The sequence below is a fragment of the Mustela putorius genome, unplaced genomic scaffold, assembly GCF_011764305.1.
Source record: "Mustela putorius furo isolate JIRA1106 unplaced genomic scaffold, ASM1176430v1.1 tig00000997_pilon_pilon_pilon, whole genome shotgun sequence".
In the NCBI taxonomy this organism is placed as follows: Eukaryota; Metazoa; Chordata; class Mammalia; order Carnivora; family Mustelidae; genus Mustela; species Mustela putorius.
Window position 1 is genome coordinate 2969661 of NW_025421527.1, and position 16092 is coordinate 2985752.

Genomic DNA, 16092 nt, shown 5'->3' on the forward strand with positions numbered 1-16092 from the left:
AAGCTACTCATTCAAACGGATCTTGGAAGAGCATCAGAGGTGGGTTGCTCTAATTATGCAGTAATTTAACACTCTGTACCATACCCCTGGATGGGACTCCAGCCAGAGCGGCTCTGAACTCGAGCAGGCCAAACTGCTCTCCACTCGTTCAGTTCAGCTGGGAAATTCTTAAGGAGCTGGACTTCTGCAGTGATGGTGAGAAAGTGCGAGTTCAGATTCCGAGCTCAGTGCGAGTTAAACACAGTGAACTGAGCGGGTTCCCTGCTCCATGTTCCCCAGCAGCCCTGGGCAAGTGCAGGCAGCAGGACAGGGCTCTCCCAGAGGGTTGCAGGGGGAGGACGGCTTTGATCGGAGACCCTGAGCATCTGGCCCATTTTCCTGGGTTCCTGGTCTCAGTCCAGCCTGCGCAGAAGAGACGGTGCCGCTGGGGGAGCCTTCATCCTCCACGAAGCAGTCTCCCTCGGAAGGCGCTTCTCAGGGCCGTCTGCACGGCCCGATTCCTCAGACTGTAAACGATCGGGTTGAGGAGGGGGGTCACCACGGTGTAGGTGACCGCGATGAGCTGGTCCCGCTCCAGGGAGTAGCTGGCTTTGGGCCTCAAGTACATGAAGGAGGCGCAGCCGTAGTGGACGACAACCACCGTGAGGTGTGAGACGCAGGTGGAGAAGGCCTTCTTCCGGCCCTCGGCCGACGAGATCCGCAGGATGGCCGTCAGAATGTGGGCGTAGGAGACGGTGATGAGGGAGAAAGACACGAGGAGGACCAGCAGGCTGAGGATAAGGATGCCCAGTTCACTCGGGCCCGTGTCCCCGCAGGCCAGGCTCAGCACCGGAGGCGTGTCACAGAAGAAATGCTGGATCTCATGGGAGCCGCAGAACGGGAGGCGGAAAATGACTAGTGTCATTCCCAGCCCGAAGAGGTACCCGCTGAGGAAGGAGGTGCCGACCAGCTGGGAGCAGAAGGCAGGGCTCATGCGGCTGGCGTAGTGCAGCGGGACACAGATGGCCACATACCTGTCGAAGCCCATGACCGCCAGAAGGAAGCAGTCGGTGCAGGCCCAGGAAGCAGAGAAGAACATCTGGGTGGCACAACCCACATAGGAGATGGCCTGGCCCCCCATGACCAGGCTGGACAGCATCCGAGGAATGATGCCCAACGTGTAGCAGGTCTCAGAGAAAGACAGGAAGGAGAGGAAGAGGTACATGGGGGTGTGCAGGTGGCTGTCCAGCCTGATGACCACGATAATGAAGACATTGGCGGTCAGGGTAGCAAGATACAGAAGTAGGAAGAGGGCAAAGAGCAGGAACTGCAGCTCCCCAAAGCTGGAGAAGCCCAGGAACACAAAACCCTTCCAGGCGGTTGCATTGGCCTGACCCATCCTGAGGGGGCCCTGGTCAACTGTGTGCTGACGCCTTCCGCCTGGCCGGCAGGTGCCTCGTTTCCTTAGAGGGCAGGATGAGGTGGGTTCTCCTTTCTTTGTGCCTGTTGTAACTCAGAAAGGAACCTCTCATTGGGACAGCAACCAGACCTCAGGAAGGGATCGACAGCACCAGACAGATAGATGTACGGACCCGCTCTCACTTGCGTGCAGGTACGTGTCCGTGTGCGAGGACACACAGTGTGCACACACACGCCCACCCACACACACTACACAGAGAGACACGCATGCCACAGGTAAAGCACTCATCCCCAACCACGCCCAGTTCACAGGTCCAAAACCCTGTGCACCCGTATTCCCCCGGTGACCGTGTCCATCATCCACAAGTCCATCAGGCGCCTTACCAACACCTGCCTTCCGAGACAGCACATCAACACGCAGAAGGTGCACCGGACTCCCGTTCATACCGACATCCTACAGGCACCCACGTAAGAATACACGTGGGCACGGACGCACCCTGTTGGAACAGGACGCGCGGCAGCCTGTGGGATATTATTTTCTGGGTCAGGGGACAGAGACGGGACCAGAGAGCAAGTGCCGACTCCTAATCCAACAGTCCAGCCCCCAAACAACGACCACCCTCTGACACCGTGGGCCTCGGTACCCGTGAACACGGAGCTCTGTCACAGTCCCGTATCTCTGCCGCCCTCCGCGGAGCCTCTTCCGTGCGAGTCCAGGCGAGGCCCTGCGGCGGCTGGGAGACCCAGCAAGGGAGGCTCGGCAAGGGGAGCCTCCACTCACCCGACGAGGCTCACGGGGAGGAGAGCAGAGCCCCGCTTCTCAGCAGCCCGGCCCCAGACGCCTCGGCGCAGCCCTGCCTGCAGGGGAAGAGCCCCGAGACCCGTCTCAGAGGCTTCTCTGAGCACAAGGGATGCTCCCAGGTGAGCCCGAGACAGCCTCCGCCCCTGTGGCCCCACGGGGCGAGTCCTCTCTGCTTCCGTGGAGCAGCCTCTGTCTCGGAGGGGCCCCAGTCCCCGGGGCGCTGTCTCAGGACACACTTCCGACTGTTGGTACCGCGGAGAACTCCTGCGGGGAAAGAGATGCTGCGATCTGATGTAAACAATAATCCCATTATGTCCTAAGTATTATATTCGCTCTTTTCACATGTTAAATCTGCTTGAGAACTTCAAATAACCTGGTTTAAAAAGGGTGAACCAGGTTTGGGAGAAGGGGGTGGGGTTATGGACATTGGGGAGGGTATGTGCTTTGGTGAGTGCTGTGAAGTGTGTAAACCTGGTGATTCACAGACCTGTACCCCTGGGGATAAAAAATATATCCTTATAAAAAATAAAAAATTAATAAAAGAAAAAAATAAATAAAACAAAACAAAATAAAATAAAATAATAAACATAGCCTTTCAAAAAAAAAAAAAAAAGGGTGAACCATTGCATTTTATAGTAGAGGAAACAGAGCCTCATAGAGTTTAAGTGACCCGACCCCCCACACACACACCCCCGTCCCCAGGTCGCAGAGCTCAGATTCATGGTTTTAGAGTCTCCTGGTGAGGTGTTCAGTAGGAACACAGGGATTCGCCTTCCCTGCTTTTGTCTCAAGAGCGGAGACGACCCTTTCCAGGGCGCGCCCGGTTTCGAAGGCCCACACGGTCACGTCCACACCCGAGAGCGCGCTCCTCCCTCAGCCGCACCCCTGCGCGCTCCTCCCTCAGCCGCACCCCTGCGCGCTCCTCCCTCAGCCTCACCCTCTGCCCACGTCCTCGTCTGTCCACTGCGCTTCTTTCAGACGCATGTTTGTATTTTATATATTTTTTAAGATTATTTATTTTGGGGGGAGAGAGAGCAAACACGGGGGTGGGGAGAAGGAGCGAAGACGGGGACTCAGCCCCGCGTCTCTGAACTGCGCGCCGCGCGTGGGGACCCGCGTCCGTCCGAGAGCCGCGGAGCCCTGGACGCGGGTCTCCCCGCAGCGCGACTGCCGGCTTCCGAGGGGTCCCCGGCGCGCGGTTTCCCCTGCTGGTCTCGGTCCCAGCACGCTTGGTGAACGTCACCCCCTCTCCGGCAGCGGAGTTCTGAATGGTTTCCTGCAAAACGCAGGAAAGTCGCAACGGCAGAGCCGCGTTTACTGGCGGTCACTAACAGCGTCGTCAGGATGTTCAAACAAGCATATGGGCCTTTTTTAGGGAAATTCGGAGAATACTAGTGTACGAGCGTACACTCTTCTCTGCTTAACCCCACGCTCACCGCGCTCAGCTCCGTCTTCCGTGTCCCGCCGTGTGCTTGGCGCGCTCCTGCGCATCCAGGTCCCTCGGGTCGCCTTCCCGTCCGCCCTCCCTCGGTGCTTCCTAAAGCACGTGCTCGCGGCCGCGGTCTTCATGTTTCTTTACCTGAAAATGCCTTCACTTTGCCTTTACTTGTGGAATTTAGTTTTCCGGAATAACAAGTACGTCTCTTCATCTTCCCTCATGCCACTTACTGAGTCTCTGTCCCCCGACCTTCCGATGCCCGAATGGTGTCGCGTTGCTCCCCGGGCCGGCTCGGATGCCTCCTGTTCCCAGGCGTTCCCCTTGCCCGCGGCTGGCATCAGTTGGAGGATGCTGGGTGGGCACATGCTTTTGTACGTTTCCTCCGTGTGATTTGTTGAACATCGTGACTTTGTACGTTATTGTCTTCCACCATGTACGGGAAATCTCCAGCTATTATTTCTTAAAATATTTTCTTCTTTATCTTTATTTTTCTCTTTATCTCTTCATTTCCTTCTGATATTCTAATCATTGGACTACTTGATATTGTCTGGAAAATCTCACGGAATTGATTCATTTTAACTTTTTTTCTTCTTCGGATCAACTTATTTCTATGGATTTATTTCCTGTCATCAGTCCTTTCTTCTGTCATCTCCAACATGTTCTTGAGCCTATTTCATGAAAAATCTATATTCCAGCAATATGTAAATAATAATAATAATATTTCATAACAAAGGGGATTTATTCCAAGAATGCAGAACTAATTTACTATTTGAAAATGTTAACATAATTCACCAAATCAGTCAAATAAGTGAAGAAATGTAATCTACTCATCTCAATATTTGTGTAAAAATTATTGGTAAAAATCAATATCCATTGATTTTTTTAAAAAACTCTGTTTCTATTTAAAATTAAAGCCACTATCATACCTCTTTGTGAAATATTGAACTCTTTTCCCTAGAATAAGCACTCTGGCTACTCTATACAACATTGTACTGGAGGTTCAAACCAGTGTAATAATGTGAGAAAAATATATAAAAGATCTAATGATTTGAAAAGGATGATGAAACTCTTCATTTGCAAACGACATGACGGTATACTGAGAAAATCTTACTAAATCTACAGAAGGTCTACAAACCTAATAAGTACATTTAGCAAGTTCTCAAGTTAATTGTTTTTTTTTTTTTTTAAGATTTTATTTATTTATTTGACAGACAGAGATCACAAGTAGGCAGAGAGGCAGGCAGAGAGAGAGAGGAGGAAGTAGGCTCCCCTGCGGAGCAGAAAGTCCGATGTGGGGCTCGATCCCAGGACCCTGAGATCAAGACCCGAGGCTTTAACCCACTGAGCCACACAGGCGCCCCTGTTTTTCTTCATATTAGTTGCAAAAAATAAGAAATTACATTTTATTTTAATAGTATCAAAACACAGATGCTTAAAATCAACACTTAGAATTAAATTTTTAAAAAAATGAGGAAGTACCCTATACTTTAAAATTCTAAACATTAAGAGATAAGATTAAAATAAATCTAAGTAAATTTAATACATTAAATTTCATGGATAAAAAGACTCAATATTGTAATTTTGATTTCCCAAACTTATCTATAGATTCAATGTACCTTTATTAAAAAAAAACTCCAACAGGATGTGTGTAGAAATTGGGAAGCTAATTCTAGACATCATTTGGAAATGAAAAGATCTAAACAATCATAGGAATTAAACACCTGAACTCAAAATCACTCTAAAGTAACAATAATGACAAAAACTGCTACCAGCAAAAAGGTGGGTATATAGATCGATAAAAAATACAAAGTCCAGAAACAGTTACATCTGTATCCAGTACCATCAGTTTCCGTAAGGTTGCCTTGCAAATCAATGAGGAAAGGAAAGTCTTTCCAACCGATGGTACGGGAATGACTGAATTTCGGGGTAAGAAAAAAGTGCAAAACAAAAATAAAAACGTAGACCTCACTGCATTCCGTATACAGAAATTATCCCAGATGAGGTGTAGACCGAAATGTCTGAAAAGACAAAACAACTAAAAGAATACACAGAAAATGTCTTCATTACCTTGGGGAAGGCGAAAAAATATTTTTAGGCAGGAGACAAAAATGCATAGGCATAAAAAATTGATCAATCAAACCATAAAAATTAAACATGTGCTTATCAAAGAGCAGATGGCAGAGCGAAATGGCAGAGCAACTTTGAAAGAAAAGCCAATTTGTACAAAGCTGAACAGAGAGAGAGTAGGCATGTGGCCACACGGAGACTTGGATAAATGTTTTAGCTGTTTAATCTGTAATTATGAAAAACTTAGAAACAGCCCAAATGACCATGACCATGGGAATACTAAACAATATCCTGAAACAAAAAGGAATAAACGTGTAATCCCATGGAAATTCTTAAAAGCATTCCCTTGAGTAAAAGAAGCCACAAGCAACACAGCTCTTAGAATTTGTTTCCATTTATGAATTTAAAGAACAGGAACGTTGTATAACGTTTGAGAAAATCACTTCGCTCGTGGTCCCCTCAGCCCTGACTGGATAAGGGCACGAAAGAACTTCTTGAAGTGATGGAGATGTTTCAGGTCTCGAACTCAGACTTGACTAATTATGGAAATACAAATTTAAAACACACTCCTGAACAACCAAGTGGTCAGAAAAGAACTCAAAAGAGAAATAAAAACCTATCTTGCCACAGACGCCATGACAAAACTGAGGAGGCGCAGCAAGAGCACTTCTAAGAGGAAGGTTGATGATGATAAATAACCCACACTAAGGGAAAAGAAAGATCTTGAACAGACGACCTAACTTCACACCCGACAGAACTAGAAGATGGAGAACACACAAAACCCAAAGAGAGCAGGGAGAAGGAAATTACAAAATGGGAGCAGAAACAAATAAAGACTAGAAAAACAATAGAAAAGGTCAACAAAATCAGCAGTAAGGGTGTTGGTTGCTTGTTTGTTTCTTTTTTGGGGGTTGGGGGGGTCTGATTGGTGTTTCCAGGCTGTCTACTTCAGCAGCTCCAGGACTGGGAAGTACAAGGCAACAAGAAAACCCAGAGAACTGGTCACCGTACTGTTCCTTGGGCCCCAAAGGCGCAGTTATTCTTGTCCTTCCCAGCGTTGGGATACTTCGGTGTGCTTTATGTATAATGTCCAGCGTTTTCAGTTACAGGAGGCAGGAGGCACGGGAAGGTCCTTCTACTCTGGCATCTGGAAGTGAAAGTCCTATAGTCAGTTAGGTTGTATCACTAAGTTTCCTAAATCGAATGAATGAAAAAAAATATGACGAAATCAGAGAGGGAGACAAACCCTGAGAGACTCCGAACTGTAGGAGACACACTGGGGGAGGCTGGAAGGGCGGTGGGGGGATGGGGTGACTGGGGGACGGGCATTCAGGAGGGCAGTGGTGTCTGATACTGGGTGCTGTTTGCAGCTGACGCGTCATTGAGCTCTACCTCTAAAACCAACGGTGCATGATATGTCAACTCACTGAATTTAAATAAAATAAGTAAATCCAAGGAATGAAATCTTAACTCCCGCCTTTTCAAAGTTAGGTAAATTGAGGGATAAAAAAAAGTGGGTAGAAGAAGAATCCATGAAACAAGATGGGATCGGGAGGGGGACAAACCATAAGTGACTCTTTTTTTTTTTTTTTTAAAGATTTTATCCTTTTATTTGACAGACAGAGATCACCGGTCAGCAGAGAGGCAGAGGGAGAGAGAGGAGGAAGCAGGCTCCCCGCCGAGCAGAGAGCCCGATGCGGGGCTCCATCCCAGGACCCTGGGATCATGACCTGAGCCGAAGGCAGAGGCTTAACCCACTGAGCTGCCCAGGCACCCCCCATAAGTGACTCTTAATCTCACAAAACAAACTGAGGGTTGCTGGGGGGAGGGGGTTGGGATTATGGACATTGGGGAGGGTATGTGCTTTGGTGAGTGCTGTGAAGTGTGTAAACCTGGCGATTCCCAGACCTGTACCCCTGGGGATAAAAATATATGTTTATAAAAAATAAAAAATTAAAAAAAAAAAAAAGATAGACAGCCAAAGCATGTGAGAGGCTAAGAGGATTTTAATGAAAATCTATCGACCAGGTGACTGAGATCCAGAGTGTTTTTATTTCCCCCATACTTCCGAATAGATAAACTTAGGCAATGTGTTTATAAATAACAGATAAATGATCATAGTTGGCCATCATTTTGTGACAACTAGAAAACCCTATTACGATAAACTTCTCAGAAACTGAAAAATTGCATGCTCGTGATAGACAAAGAATATTTTTTCAAGTCCTTTCCAGGAATAGATTCTGTATCACTGTTTTTGAGAAAGTAGAAAAAAAGAACTGATAAATTCATTCTCCATTAAATTATTAAAAATACCTTTTGATGATAGACCATTCGGCTACTAATGAACTATAACTTAAAAGGAATTTTAAAAGCTTGAGTAGCCCTGCTTTTCTTAAAAACAAACAAACAAAAAAGCAAACTTTTTTTGGAGTAAAGGTGATCCTGAGCTCATTTTAGCAAAAAGAAATATTATTCATTGATATATAAGGTAATTTTTAAAGCACTACTGTTACTCAGAGATAATTTTACATTAAAATTCTAATTTTCACATTTAATAAGATTTTTTTTATTATATTATCTTAGTCATCATTCAGCACATCGTTATTTTTGACGTAGGGTTCCGTGATTCATTGCGCATAACACGCAGTGCTCCAAGCAGTCCATGCCCTCCTGAATCCCCATCACTGAGCTCACCCAACCCCCACACCCCTCCCCTCTGAAAGCCTCGGTGTGTTTCCCAGAGTCCACAGTCTCGCAAGATGTATTCAGGCATTCAGGGAGAAGCACATGGAGCCAAGCCCACTTGATCCAGCAAGGCTGTCATTCAGAATGGACGATAAAAACACTTTAAAAGAATCAACCTATAGACATTTTTGTTACCAAGAAGTATGGTAAGGTGACCCATCAAACACCTCCTGGTTGGCACCTCCCGCAGGCGTGGGGGCCTGGTTGGCACCTCCCGCAGGCGCCCCAGGACAGAGCGGCAGGCTTGTCCATCAGCTTGCCCAGCTGTGTGCCAGGAGGGCAGGAGGTGGGAGTGGGAAGGTTTCACGGCCGCCAGAACACCACGAAGCGGAGTCGGGCTCCTCCGCGGCTTCGGCCCGTATCACCGCGTCTTGATGAACGCAGGTCTGCGGTGGGTGTTCCCGCTGGATGCAGTGATTTCCGCTCGACTCTTCTTTTGGAAGAGAGTTACAGGTGTTCCTGAACTTGTTCCTTTCCGTGTAAATTAAAATGTTTGTCCTTCTCTACAAAAATAAATAAAATAAAATAGAGATAGATAGAGATAGATAGAGATAGATATCTATCTATCTCTATCTCTATTGATGCAGTCTTTTCCAAATCCCAGATAGATATCTAGATCTAAGTAGATCTATCTAGATATATAGAGAAGATTTGTATTTGCAGAGAAGATAGATATATCTAGATATAGATATCTATCTATCTATCTATCTATAGATATAGATGCATATCTACAGATGTGTATCTATAGATTTAGATGTTTATCTATAGATAGATATCTATGTAGACATGTATATCTATATCTATGTAGATCTATCTATCTATCTCTATATATCTTTCTATCTATATATACCTTTCTGGGATTTGGAAAGGACTGCGTCAAGCCTATAAATGAACTTGGGGATGAATTTTGTTATGTTTTTCTGGGTTCTCGAGACAGGAATTCAATTCCCTATTAGGGACTGCCCTCCTCTCAGACGCTTCGCCGCATCCCACACACGGGCATGTTGTAATCCCGGGTGGACTGCTTAATATTGTTTCCTTTCCACGTGTTTATAGACTTTCTGTCCTTGACTTCTAGCTTGATCCCATGGTGGTGAGAGAACCACATGTGCTCTGTAGGGTTCCCGTCCCTTGAAACTTCTGGCAGCTGAAGAGGGGATGGGGATGGAGGCCTGTCCTTGTGGGGACCATGGGGTAGAGTCTGCAAGCGTACAATTACCGCAGTCGACACCTGAAACTCGAAGAAAACTGTATGCTAGCTAACTGGAATGAAACGCTTAAAAAAATTCTTGTGGTTTGTCTTGTGGCTCAGGATATGGCTTTCCCTGGTGTGAGGTGGACGGCAGGTCGCCCCCCCCAGGCTCTGCTGGCAATGCTGCTGTGGGTGGATGGTGTGGGGGAGCGGAGGGGGCTGACACCGCAGGACCAGGCAGATCAGGGCGTCCACTGTCACTGGTTTTAGGTCTCCCTACTACGTCCCTACTGGACTTCCCCTTTCTTGGTTCTTTGCCAGAGAGAACAGCCTTAGCTTGTGTTTATTATTTATTGATTATGTATTTATTAATGTTTTCATTTTGCCTTTGCCTGGGCCAGTCCATCGTCTCTGCCTCACCTTTCCGAGTCATGCTTAGGATTGTTATTTCCAGGCTTTGTAGGTGTATTTAGAGGGGAGTGCTGAGAAACATGGATATAGACCATTTGCCTGGGACTCAAATAGATCAAACATTTAGGGAATCTGTAAACTACTTTCCAAAATTGTGAACTATGTTCTAGCTTTTACATTTGCAACAATAGCATACATGTTACACTTCTTCCAATCCTCACCAACACTAACATGGCTAATCTTCTTCTTTTTTTTTTTAATTAAGATATTTATTTATTTATTTATTTATTTATTTGACAGACAGAGATCACAAGTAGCCAGAGAGGCAGGCAGAGAGAGAGGAGAAAGCAGGCTCCCTGCTGAGCAAAGAGCCTGATGTGGGGCTAGATCCAGGGACCCTGAGACCATGACCTGAGCCGAAGGCAGAGGCTTAACCACTGAGCCACCCAGGGGCCCTGAAATAAATAAGCTTTTTTATTTTATTTATTTATTTATTTATTTTTTTAAAAGATTTTATTTATTTATTTGACAGAGAGAGATCACAAGTAGCAGAGAGGCAGGCAGAGAGAGAGAGAGAGAGAGGAGGAAGCAGGCTCCCTGCTGAGCAGAGAGCCCGATACGGGACTCGATCCCAGGACCCTGAGATCATGACCTGAGCCGAAGGCAGCGGCTTAACCCACTGAGCCACCCAGGCGCCCCAAATAAGCTTTTTTAAAAAAAAATCTCATTGCCATTATATATATATATACACAATACACATATATGCAAATTATTCTTTTGAAATATATTTATTTGATCAATTTTGTGTCGTTACATAGTTGCAAGCACTGGACTATGACAATACATGATACCAGCCTTCTTATTTCCTGGTCTTTCCCTCCTGGGACCACTCGGCTCCAATATGTCCCGTCTTGTCTGAGCACTTTCAGCCCTCGGCACACACAGTGTACCTCCATCTTCTTTCCTCCATCAAGGTGCAAATTCCTTGTAAGAAGAGCCCATTCCTTCTCAGCCTCATCTTCAAACACTGGGAGCGCTTCCCAAATGCCCAGGACAGGGGCTGGTGATGAGAGGGTGAGAGTGTCGGGGCAGGGAGACGCCAGGGATGGGCCTCCCTCCTTTCTCTGCCAAAACAAAACTTGCGAATTAACAAGGATAGAACATGAACTCTGCAAGTTTTAAATCCCCAGAGATTCCCAGCAGAGTTTTACTAGCACGTGTTCCACAAAGCCCTGTAACTAATGAGAGAAAATTACAAACTCAAGTAAGAAAGTTCTCCTGCTTCCTCTGATGAAAGGAGAGAGGAATCCCCGAGGGTCTCCTAACCAGAGCCAAACCTCCAGAGCGGAGGAGCCTCGGGTCCTCGTAATGATCAGGCAACATCCTAAACTGGTGGAAGAGAAGGTTCTTAACCACTGGGATTGGGCGAGTGGTAGACACAGGTCATGCCGCCCAGCCTCACAACTCATGTCGGAGGCTCTGGGCCACAGGACACCAACGCTTGCACAGAATCGGGGCCTTTTCCTCACTCCCCAACCTTAGACCCAGAAGCTTCATGGACTTCCAAGGTCACTAAACTAACACTGACGAGGTGAAAAATGTAGCCTGTTCAATCAATGATTGTGTAGGAAGCAGATCTCTGTCTCTTCTGAGCAAAGAGCAAAGCAGGTTTCCAGCCATGTGAAGACCATCGTGGAAGAGGATAAGCCCAGCACTGAGCTAGCCCTAGGGCCCTGATAAAGCACACGAGGTAGGAGACTCTTGGACTCTGATTTTCCCACAATTAATTGTCTCTGCATTTTCTTCAAATTGCATTTCTCTGGGACTTCGGAAAGGGTGTGCATTTCTTTTGTCAGTGGATCCATATCCCAAACTAAATTTGACACAAGTCGATTTAGGGATAACTTCAGAAACAGGTAAGGGTGAGGTGTATGATTCCCTCACCCCTACACACACAGGCATTCAGAATACGTCAGAGTAGTGGAGATTCTGGAAGTCACCCTCCAACACCGGAGCTTCACCAAGTAGGCACTGAGCGCACCATTAGGTAAGAACTAGGTAAGGGACCATCTGTCTTGGGACATGAATTGCTGATTCTTTGCATGTTCAAAATGCTCCCGAATTTAATGATGGATTTGAACCCAAGCCCTTTGGGCTGTTGAGGAGGGAATGTGGCATATCATGGGAATCAGGCTGTTCTGCAATCGGTATGTTAGAAAGAGCTTGAAGGACACCTGGGTCTCAGAGTCAATTAAGCATCTGACTCTCGGTTTGGGCTCAAGTCATGATCTCAAGGTCACGATCTCGGGGTTGTGAGATCAAGCCCCACATCAGGCTCCATGCTCCTCACAGAGACTGCTTAAGACTCTCCCTCTGCCTCTCCCTGCACTGCTCCCCCACCATCCTGTTCTCTCTCTCTCTTTTCAAGTAAATAAATCAATCTTTAAAAAAAAAAGAAGGAAAGAAAGAGAGAGAGAGAAAGACAGAAAGAAAACAAAAGAAAGGAAAAATGAGCCGTGAGGTCTGCACTGAGGATGCCAGGTACGAAAAACAACTTGTTTTGCTCTTCTCTTCTGCCCCTTACGCCACTTTGGGGTACTTAGTTATTCATCTTTTCATTCCACAATCTGATGGCTCTTCTTCAGAATTCCTGTGGAGAGTCGAGAGAACTGGGAGACGTCCGTGCTCTCCTGAGGGAGGGATTGTTCACAAGGTCTCAGCCGTGAGCAGAAGGGTGAGGAGGACCTCGTACTTCTGGGAGAGGACAAAGTCGTCTGAGACAGTCCAAAGGGCGTGAGAAGGCCGTTTGCAGGGGAAAATAGAACTACGAGCTTCAAGTGTGGGTGTGGAGATCTTAAATTTGGATGTTAAGGAGGCCTAAGTCTTGCTTAACGTACCTCATGCGAAGGAAGCCCACGGATCGTTTAGACACTGTCCCCTTCTAATATAATTGCCTAAGGCAGGAAGACAAAAAAAAAAAAAAAAAAAGAATGCTCTAGTTTCCTTTTGGGAAGATAATTGCCCATAGATAGCAGGTGTGGATGCAGTGAGAGAAAGTGGGAAACAGGAAAGGAGAAAGCGTGGTGAGAAAGATTAGACCCATGATTCTCGCGTGGCCAAAAACGAAATCAAGCCTCATCAGGTCTAAGAGGACAGAAGCAGCAGGAGATCTCTGAGGAGAGTCCATCGGGCCATGAGTTGTTTTTGTAGCCTTTGATGATAAAATTTATAATTACATATTTATTTTATTTATATTTATTTGTGCTTGTTAAAGTGTATAATTATAACTTAGACCATTTCCTTATTGCCTGTTTTGACTGTCAGTGACCAAGCTCGATGCTGCTGACAGAAGACTTAATCTTTGCCTGAACAAAATCTAATTAAGAGTGGGAAGTCTGTCTAGCTGTGTGCTCCTCACGCTCCACAGTGCTGAATAACAAAGTAAAAGGGAAACTGTTTATAGATTCCACAGCTTTTTGGATAACTAACCTATCCATACAACACATACTGGGAGCCATTACTTTCGTAATGCATTTTGTTAGCGCTGTGAGAAATACAGAAATCTGTGACTGATAGCCTCTTTCCTCAAGGAAGAGACATTGATCAATGGAAAGAATACACAATTAAACTCAAAACAGGTGGATTCCAGCTCCAAACATGCCACTTCATAGACACAACTATCTTATTTCTAAAACACAAAAACCACAGCTTCCATACACACGTCACAGCCGTGCCATGTGCTTCACATTTTCATTGTCAAGAATAAAACCAATAAACATTACAAGGAATTTGGCAAAATGCAGACCCTACCGGTGCTAGTTATTAAATATGTTGACGTGAAGGAAAGGAAAATCAGCAGCTCAGTATAGCATTAAATATAGGGAAAGACGGCATGTTGTAGAAGTTTAATCTGAGATTAAATCAGATGCAGAATGATTGATGAATTCACAGAATCTCTAGAATTTATCTTTTTCAGATGCCAGGGTTGGCATTGAAGAAGTGGGCAAATTTTCAGCTGCTACCTGCACTGTGCTTGTGTAAAGGGTCTGTTTATCAATAGCATCCATGTACTCTATTGGTCACTTTTCATCTGAAGGGTCCTGGAGTATCACGATCTTCCCTCTCCTCAGAGCAAGGGGAGGGAATGTGTTCTTCACTTTCAGGACCTAAATTCTTCTCCAAGAAGAGATCATGACTTTGGGCTCCTTACAATTATAAGCTGTTGTCCAAAAGTGGTCCCCAATTTCCTAACAAAAAATTATCAACCTTCACTCATTAGATATTCACAATGTTATATGTGGAAGTTGCTCTGTCAGACTCTGACTGCGTATTAACTACTTGGTAGGGTTTTTATTTTATTTTTTTTTAAAAATTCAGAATCTGATCAAATCTGGCTCACCTAATGCACCTGAATTTCCTTTATCTGGATACCAATCAGAATATTTTTCCCCTCATTATATTACCAGCCAGTAAAGTCATTCTAAAAAATAAGCCTGAAGGTGTGTCTGTCACCCAATAAGTGATCAAGGATTGATCACTGAACAAAGATGTAACAAGTGGGTTAAAAATTAGGAAAACATATAACCTATATACACAGGGTATTTTGCTGAACTAAATGAAAAATCAGTTAGTAATTATAACGCTGATCATCTGTCTTCGTCACAACATAATTTTCAAAGAATCATGGAGAATGGAGTATTTATTTGTTCTTTCTTTTAGATTTCAGACACGGAAACAATGAAGGTCAACCAGACAGTCGTGGGAGAATTCATTCTTATTGGCTTCTCCGTGTACCCACATGTGCAGATGTTCCTCTTCCTGGTCTTTCTTGGCCTCTACCTTCTCACCCTCACAGGTAACCTGGCCATCATGGGTCTCACTTGGGTGGACAGATCTCTCCACATCCCCATGTACCTCTTCCTTGGTGCCCTCTCTTTCTCCGAGACCTGCTACACGCTGACCATCATCCCCAAGATGCTGGCAGATCTGCTGACTGGGAACAGAGGCATCTCAGTCACGGGGTGTGGCTTGCAGATGTGTTTCTTCTTGGGACTTGGTGGCACCAATTGCATCATCCTGACCTTGATGGGATATGATCGCTTTCTGGCCATCTGCAACCCTCTCAGATATCCACTGCTTATGACCAACATGGGGTGTGGACGACTTGTGGCCTCTGCTTGGGCTGGAGGCTTCCTTATCTCTCTGATAGAGACTGCGCTGATATTCAGGGGCTCCTTCTGCAGCCCCAACCTTGTCAGACATTTCTTCTGCCACATGCGAGCAGTGGTGAGGCTGTCCTGTCTAGACAGCGACCTCACGGGGTCCGTTGTGACAGTGATCTCCGTGTCTGGCCTGATAGGCACGTTCCTGCTCATCATCATCACTTACATGTTCATTCTTTCCACTGTCTTCAGGATCCCGTCAGCCGAGGGCAAGCAGAAGGCCTTCTCTACCTGTGCCTCGCATCTCACAGTGGTCCTTGTCCACTTTGGGTTTGCAGCCATTGTCTATCTGAAGCCAGAAGCTTCAGGAGGGGACGACACGCTCATGGCCGTCCCTTACACGGTCATTACCCCTTTCCTCAGTCCTCTAATTTTCAGCCTCAGGAATAAGGACATGAAGAATGCCCTAAGAAAGGTGCTTGGAAAGAGGAGATTCTTGAAAAAACAATTTTGGATTAATGCTACGTGAGTGACTGTCCCCTGATGTCAGTACGCATTTATCCTGTGACATCAGGAGAAGCCTGGGGCATTTGCCTTTTTCGAGTTGTCATGGAGGAATCCATAGACTGAGTGTGGGAACTTAAGCATCACAAATTTTTACTTAGTTTGTTAAGAAAGTTGTTCAACTACTTCTACTTCTACTGGCTCTTGTAAAGACCCTCGGCTTCTGCCAGTCAGCCTTCCACTGATGGATGGGGCAAAGCAAGATTGTAGAAGAGAAAAACAACCTTTATGACCACAACACTAAGAGATGCTTAAAAATATCTAAAGATTCAAGAGATGAGGAATTTTTCTTGGAAACACTGTGAGACATTGG

The 16092-nt window shown here is 45.9% G+C and overlaps 2 protein-coding genes across 2 annotated transcripts; one reads left to right on the forward strand and one right to left on the reverse strand.

The window, feature by feature from the left end:
* Positions 1–436: 436 nt before the first annotated feature.
* LOC101683158 (olfactory receptor 10Z1) lies at positions 437–1378 on the reverse strand. Its single transcript, XM_004775955.1, has one exon. The coding sequence runs from the start codon at positions 1376–1378 to the stop codon at positions 437–439; it is 942 nt and encodes a 313-aa protein (XP_004776012.1).
* Positions 1379–14736: 13358 nt separating this feature from the next.
* LOC101682879 (olfactory receptor 10X1) lies at positions 14737–15744 on the forward strand. Its single transcript, XM_013047451.2, is given in 1 exon segment — positions 14737–15744. A coding segment is annotated over 1 exon segment (1008 nt).
* The last annotated feature ends 348 nt before the right edge of the window (positions 15745–16092 follow it).

Coding starts and splice junctions, on each gene's coding strand:
- LOC101683158 (XM_004775955.1), bottom strand. CDS start 1,378: ATGGGTCAGGCCAATGCAACCGCCTGGAAGGGTTTTGTGTTCCTGGGC.